Here is a 21,221-nt window from a genome sequence, read left to right as displayed (position 1 = left end):
CAGTTCATCTGCAAATTTGACACCATCAGCTCAGGATTAAACAAAGACTGTGAATGGCTAGCCAACGACAGAACCAGTATCTCCTCCCTTGGTTTTCGCACCTCAACTGCTAGAACAGGGCCTCATCCTCTCTGATTGAACTAACCTCGTTATCTCTAGCTTGCTTGCATATATATCTCTCCCTGGAAATTTCCACTACATGCATCTGACGAAGTGGGTATTCACCCACGAAAGCTCATGCTCCAAAACGTCTGTTAGTCTATAAGGTGCTACAGGATTCTAAACACTTAGGACTTTCTGGGAGGGAGGAGCAGGAACAGAGATGGGGCACTTCTGCGCTCCTCCCCCTCCCTCCTAGAAAGTCCTAAGCGCCACCAAAGAGTTGTTTGGCAGTGGGGGAAGCACTGGGAGGGAGTGGGAGGAGGTGGAGAAGAGGAGGTTGTGCAATGCTCCCGTGTAAAGTTGCTGCTCTTTCACAGAATCTTACAAGCAGAAGACAGAGTAGGCAGCCAAACGATGTTAGGGAGCATTGCACAACTTTAAACGAACATGTTCTCCAATTGAACAGAGACGTAACTTTGAAACAACATTAAGTGGGAGGACGTTAAGTGAGGAATTATTGTACATGATAGGATGTTCTTTTGACGTCTGAATTATCAGACTACAGCATAGACAGGGACTGATTACTACTCATATGTATGTAAGTACACAAACATTATCTCCCTACATGTCTTTTTGAGGATTATTTATTTTGCAAGATGTTTAACTCTTTCTAGCATGTGTCACAGTAGCCTTCCTGGTCAGCATCACATCAGCCAGGGTGGTGTTGGAGTTAAAGGGCTTGTCTACACTTTCCAGGGGATCAACACATAGCGATCAATGCATGGCGGTCATTGAAGACCCACTAAATTGACCACAGATAGCTCCTTGTCAACTCCTGTACTCCATTGGATCAAGAAGAGTAAGGGGAGCTGACACTGTCGACATCGTGTAGTGTGCCCCCCGCGGTAAGAAGATCTAAGCTACATCTACTTGTTACACTATTCGCATAACTCAAATTGACTTTTCCTGTAGTATACACAGGGCCAAAGGCCCTTACTGCCGATCCACCGTAAACAGTCTTCCACAAGGACAATGTGCAACTCAGACCGCCCCCGGCCTTTCTCCCTTAGGTAGTGTCACAATTCCATACTAGCCAAGACATTTTTCTACCTGTCCTCTATCCCAAGCCACACAGCAGTATTCAAGAGCAAAGGCTGCACTCATTGGATGTTCGGCGGGCGTTAGCATTCTATGTCAAATGCACAGAGCTGTTCAGAAGGTCAAACCAGCTGCTTGTGGCAGACCGCATGAAAGAACTCCCGGTCTTATCTCAAAGATTATCTTCCTGGATCATAGCCTGCATCAGCACATATTATGAGCTTGCCAAGGTCCCAGCCCTGCTTGAGGCTCACTCCACAATGGCCCAGGTCTCATCAGCTATGTTCCTGGCTTAGGTCCTGATACAGGATATTTGCAGGGCAGCTGCTTGGTGCATACATTCACCTCTCACTACATCAGACAGCATGCTAGAGATGATGCAGCTTTTGTCAGAGCAGGGGTCCAATCAGTGATTTCTTAACTCTGACCCCACCTCTGGGGTAGAGCTTGGGAGTCACCTGATTGGAATCAACATGAGCAAGCACTCCAAGAAGAAAACGGTCACTCGCCTTCTTGTAACTGTTCTTTGAGATGATGATCACGTCCATTCCAATACCCTCCCTTCTACTCTGTCAGAGTAGCTGGCAAGAAGGAACTAAAGGGGAGTTGAGTCAGCAGGGTCATATATTGAACGCCATGAACGTGCCACTCCAGTGGGCACCACAGCTGACCGAATGAGAGCTGCTTGGGGGAAAAATTTCCGGCAACTGTGCACACAGCACACGCACACCTGATTGGAATGGATATGAACAACAACAGTTGCAAGAAGATGGATAACCATTTTGTCCTGCCACCATCCAGCATGCTGTCTTTGGGAAAGCTTTGGCAATGCGTGCTGGGACAGAGATGAGTCATACAGAGGTGATTGGGACGAAGGGATCAACTTCTAGCATGCAGCTGTTTCCATCCCATAATGTCATCTGTTTCCCATAATTTTTTTGCACCTTTTTAAGAACTCCCATGACCCCGCACAGCACTTCTTACTGTCTGTCTTTTCTGACAAAAGCGTTGCAAGCACAGGATATTCATTTCTCCGGTATTTGCAGAGCCATAAGAATAACCAAATAAGCAGGGAATATGACAGATTGCTGTGGGACACAGCAAGAACCAATTAAATGTTGTTGGTGGCATTCATGGAACAGCTGCAAAAGGTGGAGTGCTACTTCTGGGTATGAGAAACAAGCTCTGACAGGTAGGAGCACATTGTAATATAGGCTTAGGATGATGAGCAGCGGTTGCAGAGCTTCCGGTTGCACAAGGCCACATTCCTGGATCTGTGCACCGAGCTAGCCCCAGCCTTTCTGGAACAGGGACACCAAAATGAGAGCTGTACTGGCAGTGGAGAAGTGAGTGGTGATCACACTGGAAACTTGTAATGCTGGATTGCCATCGGTCAGTGGGAAATTATTTTAGAGATGGAAAATCCATTGTGCGGGCCATTGTAATGCAAGTGTGCTGGGCCATTAATCATCTCTTGCTATGCAGGACTGTGACTTTTGTGAACATACATGACATCTGGAATGGATTTACAGCAGGGGGATTCCCAAACTGCAGTGGATGGTGCACAAATCCTTATTTTGGCACCAGAACACCTTGTCACAGAGTACATCAACAGAAAGGACTACTTTTCTATGGTTATGCAAGTGTTGATGGATCATGGTGGGGTGCTTTACTGACATCAAGGTTGCCTGGTGGAAAGTTGCATGATGCTTGCTTCTTTAAGAACACAGGACTTTTCAGCAAGCTACAAGCAGGGACTTTTTTCCCCAGCCAGTGAAAGAATGTAAAGCATGTCAATGCTTTTACCATTGGCAATGTTGAAATGCCAGTAGTGATCCTGGGGAGCCCAGCCTATCCCTTGCTCCCCTGTCTTTTGAAGCTGTACTCCAGCCACCTTGACAACACTAGGGAAAGATTCAGCTAATGGTTGAGCAAGTGCAGAATGATAGTTGAATGCACTTTTGATAGATTGAAGGGATGCTGGTGTTTACTCTCAAGATTGGATGTTAGGGGGGAAAACATACGAATGATTACTGCTGCCTGCTGTGTCCCACGTAATATATGCAAAGCAAAGGAGGGAAAATTGCTGCTGGGTTGGAGGTGTAGCAGCTGTCTGAGTTTGAACAGTCGGGCACAAGGGCCACCAGAAGAGCTGGCTTTACAGCTCAGGGAGGCTTTGAAAGAGCACTTTAACAGTAAGCTACAGTAATGTGTTGTGGTGTACTGTGCTCTACTTGGCCCTGCTGTTTTGGAGGCTGTAGGGAATTGTGTAGTGGTTGATGTACATCTATGAATATAACACTGTCAGTTCCCCTGATCTTCAGTGTTTGTTTTACACTTAGGATTAGTGACTATAGTTATCACAAGAGTTGTTTACACTATATAGCAGGGGCGGGAAAACTTTTTTGGCCTGAGGGCCACATCAGGTTTCTGAAATTGTATAGAGGGTCGGTTAGGAGGGCTAGGGGGGAAGGGCAACTGGCAGGGGCGGGGACTAGCCTCCCGGGCCAGGCAGGAGGGTCCCACGGGCCAGATGTGGCCCAAGGGCCGTAGTTTACCCACTTCTACTGTACAGTAATAAGTAGTTGTTTTCAGAACTGCTAGGTGCGCTGCAGCATATGTTGTGAATTAATAAAATGAATTTATTTTCCAAATAGAATTTTATTCAGTAACTAAACCAGTGCAAAGAATGCTTTTAAATTGCACAGACAGATACATAAAAGAACTTAATAGGACGTAACAACAAGGGGAGAGAACATTCACATCCATTTTACCTATACTTAGAGCAACTGTAGCTTTTACAGGTTGGCATATGTGAAGCTGTGGTTGTCCTTGATGTCCCCTGGGGTAGAGGGGTAGGAATGGGGCCTCTGATACTATGTGGAACATTTGGGGGAGGGGTGTGTGTGCTGTAGTAGGTATCCATGGACTGCAAAGGGAGGCAAAGCTGGGATTTTTGAACTTGTAGGGCCACCAGAGTCTGCTGCAGCTGCATTTGATGCCAGAGAAGCCTGGTGCATCTCCCTTTCCTTTTCTTGATGGGACATCTGGGCCTTTCTCGTCTCTGCTTTTTAATTCTCCAGGCTGTCTGCAGTGTTCACCCTCCAAGCCCTTTGCTCATAGTCTGATACAGGATCTCATAGAACGTGTCCTCCTGAGTCATCTTCCCCCCTCCCCCCCCCAAATCTGGCTCAGGGATTTGGTGGTGTGGAGTGGGAGCCCCCTCACAGCTGCTGCAGCAGCAGCTACAGATAAAACACAGATATCATTGTCAATCCAGTTATGATGGAAAGTGAAAGTTAAGAGTCAGAATTCCCTTCTCTTGCTTCCTTGAAGTTAACAAGACATGTTTCCTGACACCTCTGTTTTGGAGTGCTTGTGCATGGCGCCCCTCACAGTTCCAGCCATGGTCAATGTGGCTTGCTGGGATGAGGGAAATGGGGAGGGAATTGCTCAGTGAACATAAGAGTGACCAATCTGGGTCAGACCAATGAGCCATCTAATCCAGTATCCTATCTTCCAACAGTGACAAATGCCAGGTGCCTCAGAGTGAATGAACAGAACAGGCAATCAAGTGATCCATCCACTAGCTGTCAGAGGCTAGGGGTGCATCCTGGCCCTTCTTGGCTGACAGCCATTGATGGAGCTATCCTCCATGGATTTATCTAGGCCGGGTCTGCATTACAAACCTATATCTGCATAACTGTCACTCAGGAGTGTGAAAAATCCATACATGAATGGTGTAGTTATACCACTGTAACTCTACATGTAGATCATTCTATGTCAACGGGAGAGCTTCTCCCACTAACACAGGTAGCGCCTCTCAGGGATGTGGATTAGCTGCACTGCCAGGAGAGCTTTTCCCGTTGGCATAGGAGCATCTTCACTAAATTGCTACAATAGTGCTGTACATGAAGAAAAGCCCCTAGTTCTTTTTTGAATCCTGCTATAGTCTTGGCCTTCACATCATCACCTGACAATGAGGGCCACAGTTTGACTGTGTTGTGTGAAGAAATACTGCCTTTTGGTTTAAATCTGTGCCTATTAATTTCATTGGATGGTTCCTGGTTCTTATGTGAAGGAGTAAATAACATTCACTTTCTCCACATCAGTCATGGTTTTAGACTTCTGTCATAGCCCCTCTTAGTCATCTTTTTCCAAGCTGAAAAGTCCCAGTCTTGTTAATCTCTCCTCATACGGAAGCTGTTCCATACCTCTAATCACTTTTGCCTTTGTGTACCTTTTCCAATTCCAATATATCTTTCTGGAGATGAAAACTTTTGTCACAGATGGAATACTACTAAACTTGAAGGCTTTTATATCTTAAAATGTAGTTCTAAATATTACTGTTAATTGTGGTGTTGCAACTTATTACCTTGTCTTCTGAGAACTTTATTTTTTAATTCTGATTGCATTATTGCAGCTATTGTTAAAGGAATAGCTGATGAATACTAGATTACTCACAATGACATAACTGTGTAAATTCTGAAAATCACTATTATAGTTTGTGCACATCACCCTCATAGGACATTTTTATATATTACAGCCAGATATCTTTGAGTAAATTGCAGCACCTATGTCTGTAAAGGGCACTTATGCCACGGTTTATTTGACTTGCCTGTGAAAAGGTTTAAACTAAGTCATACGCTTCTGTGAATAAATGTTTTTTGGCGTTGCACCAAAAGGATAAATGATGGCATTGTCATTCCGTGGGCAGAGCCAATCAGCACTCTACAGACAAAGTGTTGTGTGAAAATCAAGGGCAGAATATGACTGCAAATGAGCAATGACCTGAAGGTCTTGTCCTAAAATAGTGGCATATTCATGTTTTGTCCTGAATAGCAAGGATAAGAGCATTGCCACTGTAAACTTAGCTTTATCTGGTGTATATGAATACTCACTAATGCAGTTGGCTCTTTTTACTCCGTATAGTGCTGATGACAACTGCTTGCTTGACAGCTCTGAAGATAGAATTTCTCCATCACAAACAGATATACCAGTGCAGGCCACCTCACACCCTTCTGCTCATGTGCTCCACCCTGACCTTGCAAGGGCCACCTCTTTAGCTAAGGGGTAATTCAGTTTCCATGCCCATCCACCGTTTCCTGTCTGAGACTGCCAATAGACATGACTTTTGTGGAGATAGTTGTATGGCATGGCACTTATCCAGTAGAAATTCTTCCGTTAAAATTGCAGCTAGTCTCTAATTGAAGCTTCTTGGGTGTTTGTTCAAATATATCTACTAGGTGAAACTGACTAGAAACTAAAGTGAAAATTGATTATCTGAAGGGCTCAAACAAAATATCACAGCAGGGATACCACTATAAATGTTCTTTCTTTGAATGCTCTTGTCTTATGATCTAACAGCGTCACCTAGGCTAAGGGACAAACTTTGCCCTCAGCCATATGCTATGCCTAGTGGCTTCAATGGAAATTTCATGCAAGTAATGAGCTGACTGTTTTGGGCTGTGAAAAACCATCCCAGAGCTGTCACTCCTTCCCCCTGCCAAAAAAACACCATCTCCCACATCCACACAGAGTTCATAGGAAACAACTCCATCTTACAGCTACTCTGTAGGATGGACTATTCAGAGTAGCTGAGGTTGATAAATGGTCAGTTGGCTTGTGGTACATGATCTTTCTTCAGAGACTTCCCCACTTACCAAAGATACGTAATAAAACCAAGTTGTACCATGGAAATAAAGCCTCAGACTAAATGTTTTCAAACACACTTTTATAAAAAAAAGATTAAGAAATGTGCAACATTGGCTGTGGAACAGCTTTTTAGTTACTTATGAAGGCTGGCTAATTTTATGATAAGTTCGAAATCTGGAACTTGTAGCGTCGAGAACTAAATTTACAGGTAGGATGTCATTGAAAACAGCCAGTTTTGCTCTGTTTACTCTAGAACTTTAAACACATCTGTGGTAATGATGCTCAAATCCCTGTGCAGCAGCATTTTTTTTTCTTTGTGGGCAGAGAAGTTTTTCAGAATCAGCAAAAGAACCTGATAGTTGCCTGGACAGGAAAAGCACCAAGTGATGTTGAAATAAATCGACATAACTATTTCATATTCATCAGGGATGAAAGGGGAAAATGCAGTTATCAGAAACACAATCATTGGTATTTTGAAAACTTAAATGTATTAAGGGGAATATAGCTTATCCTAAACTCTCCTTTTATTTCATTAAAATTTATAAGATCTTAAAATCAAAAAGGAAATGTTACCAGTTTAAAAAGTGCAGTGTCAAAAGGGATTTTTTTTAGATCTTTACACCTTGGTGGGTAAAAGTTAACATGTCATTCTCACGGACATCCCTTTTAGTCACCTGACCATCGCTGAAAATCTTCTAAAGTTTGTGGCCTTGACCTGGTTTAATGCTTAACATGTAATCTTATGTATGCAAACAGTTCATTGATGCTATTGTTTGGTGCATGAGGTTATCCATGGGTGTAGTGTTTTGAAGGAAGGGGGCCTCATTTTGTAAGGGCTACTTTTTTTTTTTTATACTCGCTTCTGGCTCTGCAGCAAGTTACACTAAAACAAAGCACTACTTCCCAAAGATGTGCTGACATAAGTGATACACAAAGACTTTTGGCATAAGGTACTATGTAGTTGCACCAGCCATATTGATTTCAGTTCAACTCAAAATAGCATAACAATAAAATACTAAAAGGAAATGGACAAAATTGATTCATTTGAATGAGTCTGTGTTTTGGCTAACCAGTATGTGATTAAAAAGACTGGAGTAAATAGAATGGGGGCAGAATGCACTGTTTTGGCATCTTCTATCACTGGTTTTAACCCCAAATTAGTGTTTTTGTATATTGCTGAACCTCTCCCACAACTCAATCATCTAAATAAAAGGCAAGTGCAAAAATACTCTGAAGGGGGACATGGCTACATGTGTACCCACTGCAAATCTTTTTTTTTTTTTTTAAACCTTCTGAAAAGGGTCTGTGTGGTTACTTATTTGACTTTGATAAGCATGCAAAAGTTCCTATCCCAGACTTGACACCCATACCAGTGGTTAGAAATACAATGCAAAAACCACTGTAGAATCAAAACAATAGCAGTTCTTCCCCTAAATACACCTACGAGGCAGGAAAACACTAAAATCACTGTCCTAATCCCAGCTACTTCAGCCTTCCCCAGAGGCTTTCTGGAAAAATGGACTTTGCCTCACCCTGGCTCTCAACAAACTATGGGGTGTATTTCTCCTGCAGGGGTGGATGGGTTGAATTTCGGTCATAGGGTTAGGAGAAGGTCCTGCTGATAGCAGCTCCCTCTTGTATACCAGAGATATTCTAGTACTCTTGCTGATATTAACTGGAATAGGATCTTGCAAGGAGAGAATGGTCCCAGATCATATATGATTTTTTAGTTCAAAACAAATACATGAATTGCAGCCAGTTCAAATTGTGGAGCAGTGTGGTCACATGCTCCCAGAGGGCTATATAGTTCAAAACAGTTTGTGTTTTGTACCAACTTAAACCTATTCAGAAGTTGCAGTAGAACATATAGCAGTAGTCAAGTGTAAATGTGAAAGGTTAGGGTTATGATAGCAAGGCCCATGTCCAAGAGGAATGGTCACAATCCCCTTTTCAGAGATAACGGGGTGGGGGAGAATCTTGGTCATTGAAATATTGTTAATGTAGAAGCTAGGAATAAACCAGTCCCCTAAGTTCTGAATGTTGGCCATAAATGTAGCGTCAGTTGAAGGAGGGTGCTACCTAGAACCTCAGCCATATCTTCTAGGTGCCTCCCTAAACCCCACCATTATCCCCTCAAGTTTATTCAGATTGATACCAAGCTGACTGAGATGCATCCTAGCCCCAGTCTGAGCCTCTTGCAATTTCTGGGCAAAAAGTGGATTATCAGCATAATGGTAAGTGCAGTGATCAGGAGCACTCTGGTGTCTTGTGGACTACTTCTATAAACTGTAGGATTTAGTAGGGCTACATTAAACTGCTGGGGTGGGCTATGCTGGTGGCTTGTTTACAATGGGAGAGACCTTTATCCACCTGGTAACAGACATGGACCCCACAAGGGAAGGGATTGGTTCTTGAATTCCAGGTCATGGTATGGCAAACTGTATGGATAGACACCGTTTGCAAGACTGTGGAGAGTTCCTGCAGGAAGCTTTGGGGCATTGTTTCAGAAGTGTTAGTTGCCTGGTGGGGCAAAGCTCCAGTGTGAGTCTTGTGAAATTGACCATCTGTGTGTTTCTGTCACCACCTCAGCGAAGCCTGTGGTGTCTTCAGTGAGTTTTGGATCAGGCTGAGGTGATATAGATTGTCAGGATGCCTGGATTAGTTTTTGGATTTACAGATTAAGTGGCTGTAATGAAGAAACTTTCCATTTGAAGTGAGTATTTCCTGCATTTGAGCCAGGAAGGGAAAGGAGTATCATCTTTGCCTAATGAGTTTTCTGGATCTGGTTGACTAAAGTATCCTGGGCATGAGGTGGTGAGCTAACCCTGAGCCTCTGGTATCGATCAGCCATATTTCCATGATGCAGATCAAGATGCGCTTTTATAATAGTCTGTAACATTTTACCTGTCAACAATGTGCTTGGCTTACCTCCTTGATTAGTCACAACATCGTGTTGTCTGTTTGAAGTGCACTCGTTAGTAACAGGATAAGTCACTTGTTAGTGACACAACTATTCCTTCAATACATTTCTCTCTGAAATGAGTAAACAGTAAATGTTATCAGAGCTGAGCAAGCATCTCACTGAGCAAGAAATGATTGTTGTAACAAAGCATGATGGATTTAAAAAAAAATTGGCCCAGTGTTTCAGTGCACTGGCTTACACCAACATGACAGTAATGGTTTGAGGAAAAAATGTTTACTAAAAGCTCCAAGGAGGACTTACTGGAATCAGTAAAGGCTCTTGCTGTCTTGCTTTGGCAGAGTGAGGCCATGTGATGGGTTGTAATCTTCCTTATTGTTAGTGGGTTAGCTTATATGACAGCTACTGTTTTTAAAGCAATAAGTTGATGAAGGCTTTCTCAATGTGTGTTTTTCTGTATTGGAAAACAGGAATTCTGCTATGCCATCTAAACTTTTACATTCTATGATTCTATTATCTTCAGAATAATTGCTTTTACTGAAACTCAAATGTATGCTTAAAACCAGGAGTACTTGCAGTATAAACTTATAACCGCATTCTGTGGCATATGTACCAACTGGCTTCAGGTTTCATTTCAGCACACAACTAGACCAAACTTTCTCAATCATGTACTTATGTAGTGGAAAATCTAAAAGCATGTCATCATGCCACTGACTTTGCTTGGCACCTTTATGTGACTATTAACATTCAGAAACATCTTAATTAGAAAAGACTCTGTGCCATCTTTGAAATCTCCACATATTTACACTTGTGCTGCTCAGAGGATGTTGGGGAAGATACTGAAAGATGTCAGTCACTAGATGTAGCTGAACTTTTTAGGTTTGAACAGAAAAGTGGAACTGTGTAGATGCAAGTAACTCCAAATATTAAATTTGGAAGCTGTAAGTAGTAGAATGATAAATTACTCAGCACTAGTTCAAACTGGTACTGACCAAAATAATTCAACTATGTGGGAAGAAACTGGTACTAGGGAAACAATAAGCTGCATTGTAGCAATAGTGTGGGTTTTTGTACTGGAATATACAGTTGTGTTCATGTTTCAGATTTCTCTCTACAGTTGAAGGCTGACTTAAACTGTTACTCTTAAACCTTCCTTGGTGGTAGTCTTATATTTAATGCTAAATGTCACAAGTCATAGAATCCCCTACTTTGATTCCTACTGCTCCCTGTATGGTAGCTTTACATAAGTTCATGATGCATATTTGGACTGTAGCTGGCTGCAACACTTTTTTTAAATAAAGACTAGCTTTGTAGGTCAAAATAAAAATCTGCAAGAACTTTTATTCTAGAAGATGGTTCTGATTTTGGTAAACTTTTACAAGAACTGTTTTTGGCTTTTCATGGGAAACTAAAGCTAGAAGTTTATCTTAAAGCATATATGAGCAGTTCTAAATATGGTGAAATACTCATGCTACAAATTCATTTTAAATGTTGTAACAAAAGAGTATTAATCTTTGTTATAAAAAATTGAAACTAGAGACATTTCACCTTACAATGCAATATTATAAATGTGTCCAAAGAGTTGGTCTTATCCATGATACCATGCAGTCTATTGGAATACTTGTTTTTTGGTAAATTTAATAGTATTCCTCAAACAGCAGTAGAGTGCAATGCAGAACTCGCAAGTTGAAGGGCTGGTAATCAGAACTAGTCTTGAAGTGGACAACGGGGCAAAATTATTAAAGGTAGAAAGATTGAGAAAAGGAAAGTAGGAAAAAAATTTTTTTAAAAAAAGTCTGGTGGGTGGACATGGATTCATCACTGTGATTCCAACCTCTGAGACCTGCCATAAGCCTGGGTCTGGTACCAGAAATAACTGCTGGCCCAAAGAACAAGCAACCTGTTTTAAAGACCAAAACTTCTCCAGAACTAGTTGAAACTAATTCTGTACCTCCATCGGAAAGCTGGTAATCTACTGGTGTGTAACGTTGCTTCTAGCCATGGTGCTTCATGATATCAAACCTTAATTATGCCATTCCATCACCATTTTGCAACCTATATTTTTTCCCCTCAGTTGTGACCTGACTCTAATAAGTAGCATTTGAGCACCGATCAAAAATTCATGCTTTATGTTTGGTACAGAGCATTTGCTCAGTGGGCAGTGATTTTCCTGTGCTTATGGGTTATCTACACTCTATAGTAAGTATTCCGAAAAGATACTAGATTTCTTACTGCTAGATCTTTGAGATCTCAGGAGAAACTGAAGACACCATTACCTTGATGACTCAATTAATTTTTTCTGGCTAATGGAAGCTTATTAGTGAAATGGTACTCTTGCCCAAGGGGTTGTTTGAAGAAATACTATCTGGCTATAGAGCTTCTTCAGTTATTCTGTTAATACTAATGTGCCATTCTGTAGTGCCTTTTAATGTATGTTACAAACACAAAGGCTCAACTATTCTCTGATATAGGATGGGTATTTTTATATAGTCTCTGAAAGAAAAGTTGACTCTCTCCAAGCTATCACAATGAATAAGTGGAGAACCTACTTGGTTTAGTTGGGAACTGGTCCTGCTTTGAGCAGAGGGGGGAATAGATGACCTCCTCATAGTCAAACCTGTTATTCTATGAACCTAGAAGTGGAGAAACCTAGAAGTTCTGTCATGGTAGACTATACTACTTTAGGTAGACTGTTTAAACAAGATTGGACAATAAATACCTGGAAAAATGCAATATTATGTGTTTTTTGAAGCTGGGCATTACTGCAGATAATTCCAGGGAAATATGTTTAGGAAGGAAGGAAGATCCTTCTTCACAATTCAGAATGTCCAAATGTAGAGCGTCTGTTAACTCGTCTAAGATTGTGTTCTTTCAGAAAGCGAAATGAAATAAGCCATGTTGCCCTCTTGACTCCATAAAGACAGGTAATATTTCAGAAATGCCAAAAAATTAAGTCTTGCTCTACTTCTAACTTTATTTTACTCATCTCTTTAACAGCTGCTGGCCTTGTTCTCTTTTCTGAAAAGTCTAGATTTCTTCCTTCCCATCTGTCTATCCTCTCCAGTTGCCTCCAGACCTTGGTCGCTATGCAGTACTTCCATAGCGCTGCTTGCAGCTGTGCTAGCATGCCACATAATGATCCCATGTATTTGTGGCACTGAAGTCTCAAACATCAGTGGTATGATTCTGCCTGTTTTTGGAATATGCCATTCTTAATGGACCTCAGTTTAAATTAACTTGGAAAATAAAATACCACAGAAGGCATTAGCTCTGAATTGGGATATATGATATGAATTGGAAGATGGGTACTGGATTGCAGCACTCTAATCCAAACTGCTCTAAATGCCAGCAGGTTTCAGGGAAAATTTCTTTGGCCCAGCAGCTTTTCTTTTCATACTTAAGCTGTAATTTGAACTCAGTCCAATGAAGGCTGCAAAATTTTCTGTGTTGTAACTGGAGTTCTTGTGCTGTCCTACTAGGTAGGATGTATATATTTAATTTGTATTACTGTAGCACCTAGGAGCCCAGTCATGGATGCGGAACCCGCTGTACTGGGCACTGTACAGACATAGAATAAAAAGATGGTCCCTGCCCTATTGACCCACATAACTGAAGACTGTGTAGGTATTAAACTTTAACAATAATTGCAGTGACAATAGTACAGTTCATAGTCTCTCAGGTAAAATCATTGTCATTCTTTCTGAGCTAAAACTAGATGGATCGATAGTTTCAACTAGTAACCATCAAATTTACAAACTGTTACTGTAATCGTGTACTCGATGTCATGATACAGAAAGCCTAACTGAAATAGTTAACTTGTCTTAAACCCATCTTGCTGAACTCAACTCTCATAATTCAGCAGTGGAAATAGTTGAGATCTGTATTCTTGACCTGCTACAACTCTGCCATAAACTGCACTTTACGGAGACTATGAATGGAATACGTGGTAGAGTACATGGACTGGGTTTCCAGAGCTGCGCACACACTGAAATCGATAACATTTTAATCCCAATGTGAGATTACATTAAAAGCAGCTGCTGAATTTGTTCTTACTGCTGTAAAACAAAAGGTGGAAGGGAAGCAAATGCATGAGACTGCACAAAAGGGAATGAGACAAATACATACAAGGAAACTCCTCTGGAAACTGTGTCATGCCGAGTACGTTCCCTTGTCTGTCTGCAAAGTCTAGTTGACAGAAATTTCAATAATATCCAATAGAATCTTATTTATAAATGGTGGGGAGGCAGGGCCCTGAAGATACTGTAGTGGGAAAGTAACTCTAAATTGCAGTGGAGGTTCTGCCTTGCTTTTCTGCTGCTTCATCAGTACTTATTGGGACACTTAAGACTGGTTTTTGTTTGTTTGTGTTTTTGTTTTTTTTGAAGACTTTGACAGGGAAAGGGATGGAAATTAGTGCCAATTTACTTTTGTTGATTCTCAGCCAGTATTTTATATTAGCATTCAAAATGTGAATTTTAGACTGAGTTTTGTGAACCAACATAGCAAATGGGCAATTTTGTAAGACTCAAGCAGAAGTGGTCTGTCTTTACAGAAGGCTGTAGCTCAAAATGATTGGAAAAATCAAGTGCTTCGTTATGTATTTTTGCTCTTTTTTTTTTATATGCAAAAACTTAATGAATGTAGTGGAAGGAGTGGCTTGCCTTGGAGCAATGGTCTAACTCCTGCTGGTAGAATCAGGGACCAGGCCCATTTAGCTCTGAAAAAACGTGGCCTGTCTCTGCAAGCAGCTTATTACAAGGTGGGTTTGTGAATGTTGGAGAACTGGAAACACTCTTATAGAAGAGAAGTAAATAATATATGCCTGGTCATTAGCAAGTAGGGAGAAAATAAAATAGCACTGAGCATGAATGGTCCAGTAAATACATTGCATTTTTACTTGGGAGGGCTGTTAAGTTTCAAAGAAGTTTATCTTTCAGTGGTGGTTGCATTTATATAGTTTATGTGGAGGCTGTGCAAGAGAACTACAACTGGAGTAAAAAAAATCAGACTAAAAGTGGAAGGAGGACCAGTTTTTTCACTTTAAAGGCATTTCACTCTTTAAAATTGGATGTAGGTTCTATGGAATTTCAGCTGCTTTTTGGAATCTTCTTTCATTGAAAGTCCTTCTTCCTCTTTAAGACTTGCTCATTTAGGCTCCTGTCCTGCATTGAGCTACAAACTGGTGGACTTCTTTAAATTCTGGGGCTCTGTGTGGGAGTAGGTATCTGCCCACTTTATTAAACGTATAAGATCAGGGCCTGTATTTTATCTTAAACTTGATTTTTTTTTTCTTCCCTTTCCCTCTGGTTAACTTTTAAAACAAGGGAATTCAATTTTCATCTTCCAGTCACATTGACTTGACTAGTCTAATTTTTTCCTCACTTTGTTTCAGGGCCACCCAGAGGATTCAGGGAGCCTGGGGCAAAGCAATTTCAGGGTCCCCTTCCATAAAAAAAAAAAAAAAGTTGCAATACTATAGAATACTATAAAAACCTTCTGTATCTCTGCACAACCCAGTTTTGAGAGAACTTCTTTTCAAGTCACCTTTACAAGGTATCACTGGTTCTCAGCATCAGCTAGTGCTAAAAGGCACTAAAGCGCATTAAAAGGGTTGGACAAATCACAGACAGTGTCTGCGTTCCTTCAAAATTTTAACTGAAAAGCTGAAATTAGTCTGCCAAAACCTGAACGTGGTTTGGGGTTTCAGAAGCATGTGTCCAAATATTTGCTGCTTGCTGTGTTTGTTTAAAGAAACAATAAAAAAAATTCTGCTTAAAAAAAATCCAAAACTTTTGAACCACCTCAGCTGTGACCAAACACTTCAGCCAATCCAGTCAGATTTTTCCAGGTTTCTGATACTTGACTCATATGTCTCCGTAACTTTGGGTTAATTTAGGTTAGAACATAACGATGGCCACAATGGGTCAGAGCAAAGGTCCATCTAGCCCAATATCTGTCTACCGACAGTGGCCAATGCCAGGTGCCCCAGAGGGAGTGAACCTAAGAGGTAATGATCAAGTAATCTCTCTCCTACCATCCATCTCCACCCTCTGACAAACAAGAACTAGGGACACCATTCCTTATCTATCCTGGCTAATAACCATTAATGGACTTAACCACCATGAATTTATCTGTTTCCTAGAGACTTGCTCCAGGGGGTCCCTCACAAACTGGAGACGGTTACTGTAGGTTTGTCTTTAGTATAGCTTATGTACATACTCCAGGAACTGAACATTTGAGCTTGTTCCAGAATCTGGGATGAGCCTATGTTGTGAAAACTGCAATGCTCAAAATAGCAGATGCATGTGAATGGACACAGAGTGCTAAAATTAAATTAACTCAGGGGTCTCAGACTGGAGGTTGGGACCCCTCAGGGGGTCATGAGGTTATTACTAGGGGTCGCAAGCTGTCAGTCTCCACCTCAAACCCCACTTTGCCTCCAGCATTTATAATAATGTTAAATAATATAAAAAATGTTTTTAATTTACGGGGTCGCACTCAGGTTTGCTGTGTTAAAGGGGTCACCAGTACAAAAATTTGAGGACCACTGAATTAACCCCTCTGGAGCCTTAGGGAATGCAGGGGAGGGGGTGGGGGGGTCTCCCTTGGTAGGGTTGGGAAGGAGGTAGGTGGTGTAGGATATTGCTCTTCTCATGTGATCCCTCCCCCCTGGCTCTCTTGGCTCTCACTGTTACTTTAAAATTAGCCACTTTAGATTAAGCTACCCTCCCCTGACATGAATCTCCCTATGGCACTGAAATTAAATGTAGAGTATAATTTGGCATTTTGAGGAGTGAAAGGGATGGTAGCCTTAAGGGAAAAGATAACAGCTTGGCTCTTTGTGTTAAATAGCTGTCTACAAGTTTCAAACTGCTGAATGAGCTTTTAGGGTAGGGAAGGTTGTGCCTCCTCAAACAGCCTGGCCCTGCCCCCTATCTGATCCCCACCCACTTCCTGCCCCCAACTGCCCCCCTCAGAATCCCTGACCTATCCTGCTCCTTGTCCCCTGCCTGCCCTGACCCCTATCCACTCCCCCACTGAGTCCTGACAGACCCCCAGAACACCCACAATCCAACCCCTCGTTCCCCATCCCCTGACTGTCCCTGGGACTCCCTGCCCCATATCCAACCCCGGCCCTCTTACCATGCCGCTTACCCCTACTTCTCCCTTTTCCGGAGCCTCAGAGCGCACGACATCCAGGAGCAGCCCTGGACAGCGCCGCAGTGGCATGGCACCACGGGACCTGAGCTCCCGCCGCTTGGCCATAGCTCGCAGCCCCACCCCTTTACCATGTGGCTCTGAGCGGGAGGAGCTCAGGCCCCCCCTGAGCCACACTGCTTTGCTCTGTCCAGGCCACTCCTGGATGCGGCACGCTGAAGTGCTGGGGAAAGGCAGCGGTGGGGGGGAGCCTCTGACATTCCTGTGGGGGCCCCTGTGGCGCCTAGGGCAAATTGCCCCACTTGGCGCCCCCCCGCCCCAGGCAGCCCTGCTTTGTTTACTAATGTATCTTTTAGCTGCTGTCTAATGCTACAAGGATCACAGGAGAAACTTTTTTTTATTTAGGTATTAGGAGCGTTACATTTTTGTTTGAATAAGTGTTCAGCAGCTGTGAAGCCTTACAATTTATGGAAGACAGTTACTGCTGCAAAGCCGGCTATTTTTGAGAAAGGAGAATTCACTTTGGGGCATGGTACTCATTACACAATTATGAGCAACATTCCATGAATGACAAAGCAGACGAAAGGATTGTAGAAGAGCTGTTTTAAGATTCTGACTCTACCAGTTAAATAAAAGAAACTCGATTACTGGGCTTGGTATTGGAGCACATATGGCATGTAAGCTTCACCTACTGTTCCTCAAACTGTCATCCTTTGGTGCTACGGAAATCTTCTCACAATAAAACATTTAGTTGAGACTTCCTGGATTTTATTAGCTTTAGTTAATTACTTTTGGTACACTTTTCAAAAAGTGCATAAGTTCTATTTGACACAGGCACTTAGGAGCTGAAATCACTTTTGAAAATAGAATGTGGGTGCATTTTGAAATCTTTACCCTTTATCACTGTGTTGTGGTAAAGCCAGGAGGCTACATTTTTGCTTGCTATCTTTTATAATAAAAATTTAGATGTGTTTCTAATATTTTTTCATGGATGAAGTTGCAACTTTAACACTTCACCTACCTGAGAAGTTAACATTCTTGCTATTCAAGTGGCAAAATTTAAGGGAACTGTCTAACATACATTTTGTTAAAATATCCTCAAGTGAAGTGTTGCATTGAATCTTTTTATAAATTATGGGCACAGATGGCTTTCAATAAACATGCTACCTTGTTTGAGACCCAAAGATTTCAGCACAAAGATGTTGAAAGTGAACTTGGCTATAAATAAAAGTGAAACTGACCTAATCAGCTTTCATTGTTCAAGCAGAGATTGAGGCAAAAAGTTTGCAAAAAGCACAGAGGCAAGTAAAATACATGTATAAAATTATGATTATTTATAATCTTAGCTAATGTTGGTATATAAACAGTTCTTGCTTACAAAATAAGCTGAAATCAAGTCACTGTAACTCTCTAATGCTGTTTCAGTTAACTACATCTGAGAACTGGGAAGGCTGCGAAGGGGGATACAAAGGGGACTCTCAGAAGGGAATGAGGGGAAAACAGTGGCGGGGAAGCTGAATGCCTTTACATTGGGTATCTGGAGGAAAAACAGTGTGGAAGAAGGTCGAAGATTGAAGCAGCCTTTGGATTGGAGGGAAGGCAGCAGGTGGAGGGCTTGTGGGGGAGGCTCCCTGGGAAAGGTCCAAGTGTAAATTTTCCCCTAAAAGGAGGGAATAGCACAAGGAAGAGGATGAGGGTTAGTAGGGATATGTTACTGCTTTCATGTTAGTAGTTCTTGGAGTTCAGAAGAGATTGACACTTGTAACACCACAGGAAAACAACAAAGGCTTAATATGTGTGGGGGGCTTACCCATCTGCTTGCCAGTCTCCTCTTGTCCTCTTCCCTCCCTCAACCCCATTCTCGTGTTAGTTTGTGGCTGTTCTATGAACAGTTTACAATAGGGTGGTAGGAATATTACATCAGAGACAAATCAGCCAGTCACATTTTCCCCTCCTTTCTTCTCACCTCTTTCACTTCCTTAACTTACTTGCAAACAGTAATCCTAGGGGTTAGCACGCTTCAATATTTAAAATGTTAATTAAATATTAGCACCTATGTAACTCTCACCTGCTGAGAAATGCAGTTGAAATTATACTAGCTGGCCCAAATTAGAGCAGAACAGTAGAAGTGGCTTGCTGCATGTGGATCCACGTTAAACACTAAACAGGCTTTTTTATTCTGACTACCAACAAATCAGGGAAACATTTGTTTAAAATGTAGTAATTGTTTGGAATGTTAGCCAGTCAGAAGCTGTGTGTTGAATCCAGTTGCAGAATTCTTTTATATAAAACTTCCATCATCTTTTTTTTTTTTTTTTGAGAGACTTTTCAATAGTTTAAAAAATGTTGAGACAAAAAATCATGTGATGGGAACAGAATTAGCCTGTAATATCGCTCATTTAATCCACAAATAACTCAGCTACTTCAGTTTCTGTTGTAAATAACTGGTTCAAAGACCAACTAAAATCTCATCTCTCACAAGAATGTATGGCTCAAAGCTATTTAGAGGATAGATTCTATTCATACATGTGTCTACTTATAGGTGAGGAATTTGAAACTGGAGCATGAGCAGGAGAAAAACAAGATCTTGTCAGAAGCACTAGAGACACTAGCCACCGAACACCATGAATTAGAGCAGTCTCTAGTTAAAGGATCACCACCTCTAAGCATCCTTAGTGAGGAACAGTTCTATGATGCTGTTTCAGGTAAGCAGATAACATCTGGAACTTGAACATGTGGCAAATGTCTATATATTTGTTTAAAAACGGGATGGGCCCAAATAATCTAGTTGTACCATCTAGGGCACCTGTATGGAGAGGTACTTCAGCATTTGGTTTACTGCAGCAGGACTTCTCATGTACTTAGTTAAGCAAGTGCTTAAGTACGTACTGAATCTGGGCCTAGAACTGTGGCATGTTTCCGTCTACCAGGAGCACAGTTTGTAAAACTTGGATCATAGCAGGGCTGATCACCAGAATCGCAATTTCCCTCCACATTTTTTTCTATCAAATAAAATGTAAGGATATTCTGTAAAGACATAAGCCAAGAAACTTTCAATTACAGCTGACATTATGATTCAGAAAAACAGTTTGCTTTTTTTACAATGTTTCATTATGGATTGAGCTAGGGATTGTCCCCAGTCACAGGCTGGGGGATGGATGAGTGTTTGTGAGGTGCCAGTTCCACCTCTCCTTCCTGTAACTTAAATGTCAGTATTGCAACTGAAATTTTAATGCAATTTTTTTTAATTAAAAGCACCTGAGCACCATGGCATCTATGCCTCCATAGGTCTCTTTCTCTGAAGATTAAAGAATGGTTGGTTGGTTTTTGTCTGGGGCGTAAGGGTATAGGATGTGTGCATGTATTTTTATATATTTTAGGATGTTCTTAGGGAAAAACTTGATCAAAAAAGTGTCCAGATTCTTACCTGAACATAGTTAGGGTTTGAACTCAGTCTAAGCCGCAGCCCACTTACCCCTGTCCATGTGCCACTGCCTCCGCCCCCCTTCGAGGAGCTGCAGCCCCACTCCTGGCCCAAGGGGGGCGTCAGGTAAAAAGTTTGGGGACCATAGGGCTAGAGTCTGAGCTCTGGAACCCTGCGAGAGTAGAGGGTCCCAGAGCTTGGGCTCCAGCCTGAGCCCAAACGTGTCTACACATCAGTGTTTAGCCCCACAGCTTGAGTCAGCTGACGTGGGCCAGCCATGCTGTAATCTCTTATGCTTGTGTGGGCATACCTGTAGTGGTACCTTATGAGCATGCAGGAGTCTGGTTCTGAGTCTGGTGTCATACCATCTTATTCCTTGCCCCTGAAGAATTTCAGTCCTGGAAACTGTTCTGTGACCCACAAAAGGAATAAAAAGCAGTGGTATTTATATTTCACCAGATCTATATTAGTTAATCAAAAAGTCTCCTAAGTAATGTATATTATAAGCCCCCAACCATTCAGCACCCACACACTAAAACCAACATCCAAAATTAGACCAAACTATTAGTCTTTAGGAGATTAAAACTATATTCCAGAGGCAGAGAATAGGAGGGACCAAAGTGCACCAATGCCCGAGGCCCCTGCAGTGGCAGGGAATTGATCAAGTGAGGTGTTCCCAGATAATCGTGGCAAGCAACCTGAATCCCATGCTACAGAGGTAGGTGGAAAACCTCTAAGACCACTGTCAGTGTAACCTGGGGGGATCAGTTAGATGATGAGCATGTGATCAAGAATTAACCAGCCAAGCACCAGTGAAGGGGATATTGGATGAGGTGGCCAGTCTCTAGCTGTGGCCATCTCTAC

At 41.9% G+C, this 21,221-nt stretch overlaps 1 protein-coding gene across 4 annotated transcripts in view; it reads left to right on the top strand.

Moving 5' to 3' along the window:
* Positions 1 to 21,221, top strand: part of OSBPL1A (oxysterol binding protein like 1A) — a 160,999-nt gene that overhangs the window by 103,666 nt on the left and 36,112 nt on the right. For all 4 annotated transcript variants that reach the window (XM_032799011.2, XM_075062973.1, XM_032799010.2 and 1 more), the window contains one exon: positions 19,476 to 19,638. In XM_032799011.2, the coding sequence (XP_032654902.1) occupies positions 19,476 to 19,638 (163 nt within the window). The remainder of the gene's footprint in view (positions 1 to 19,475; positions 19,639 to 21,221) is intronic.

The sequence above is a fragment of the Chelonoidis abingdonii genome, chromosome 2 (genome assembly GCF_003597395.2).
Source record: "Chelonoidis abingdonii isolate Lonesome George chromosome 2, CheloAbing_2.0, whole genome shotgun sequence".
NCBI lineage: Eukaryota > Metazoa > Chordata > Testudines > Testudinidae > Chelonoidis > Chelonoidis abingdonii.
This window is presented reverse-complemented; position numbering and strand designations above follow the sequence as displayed.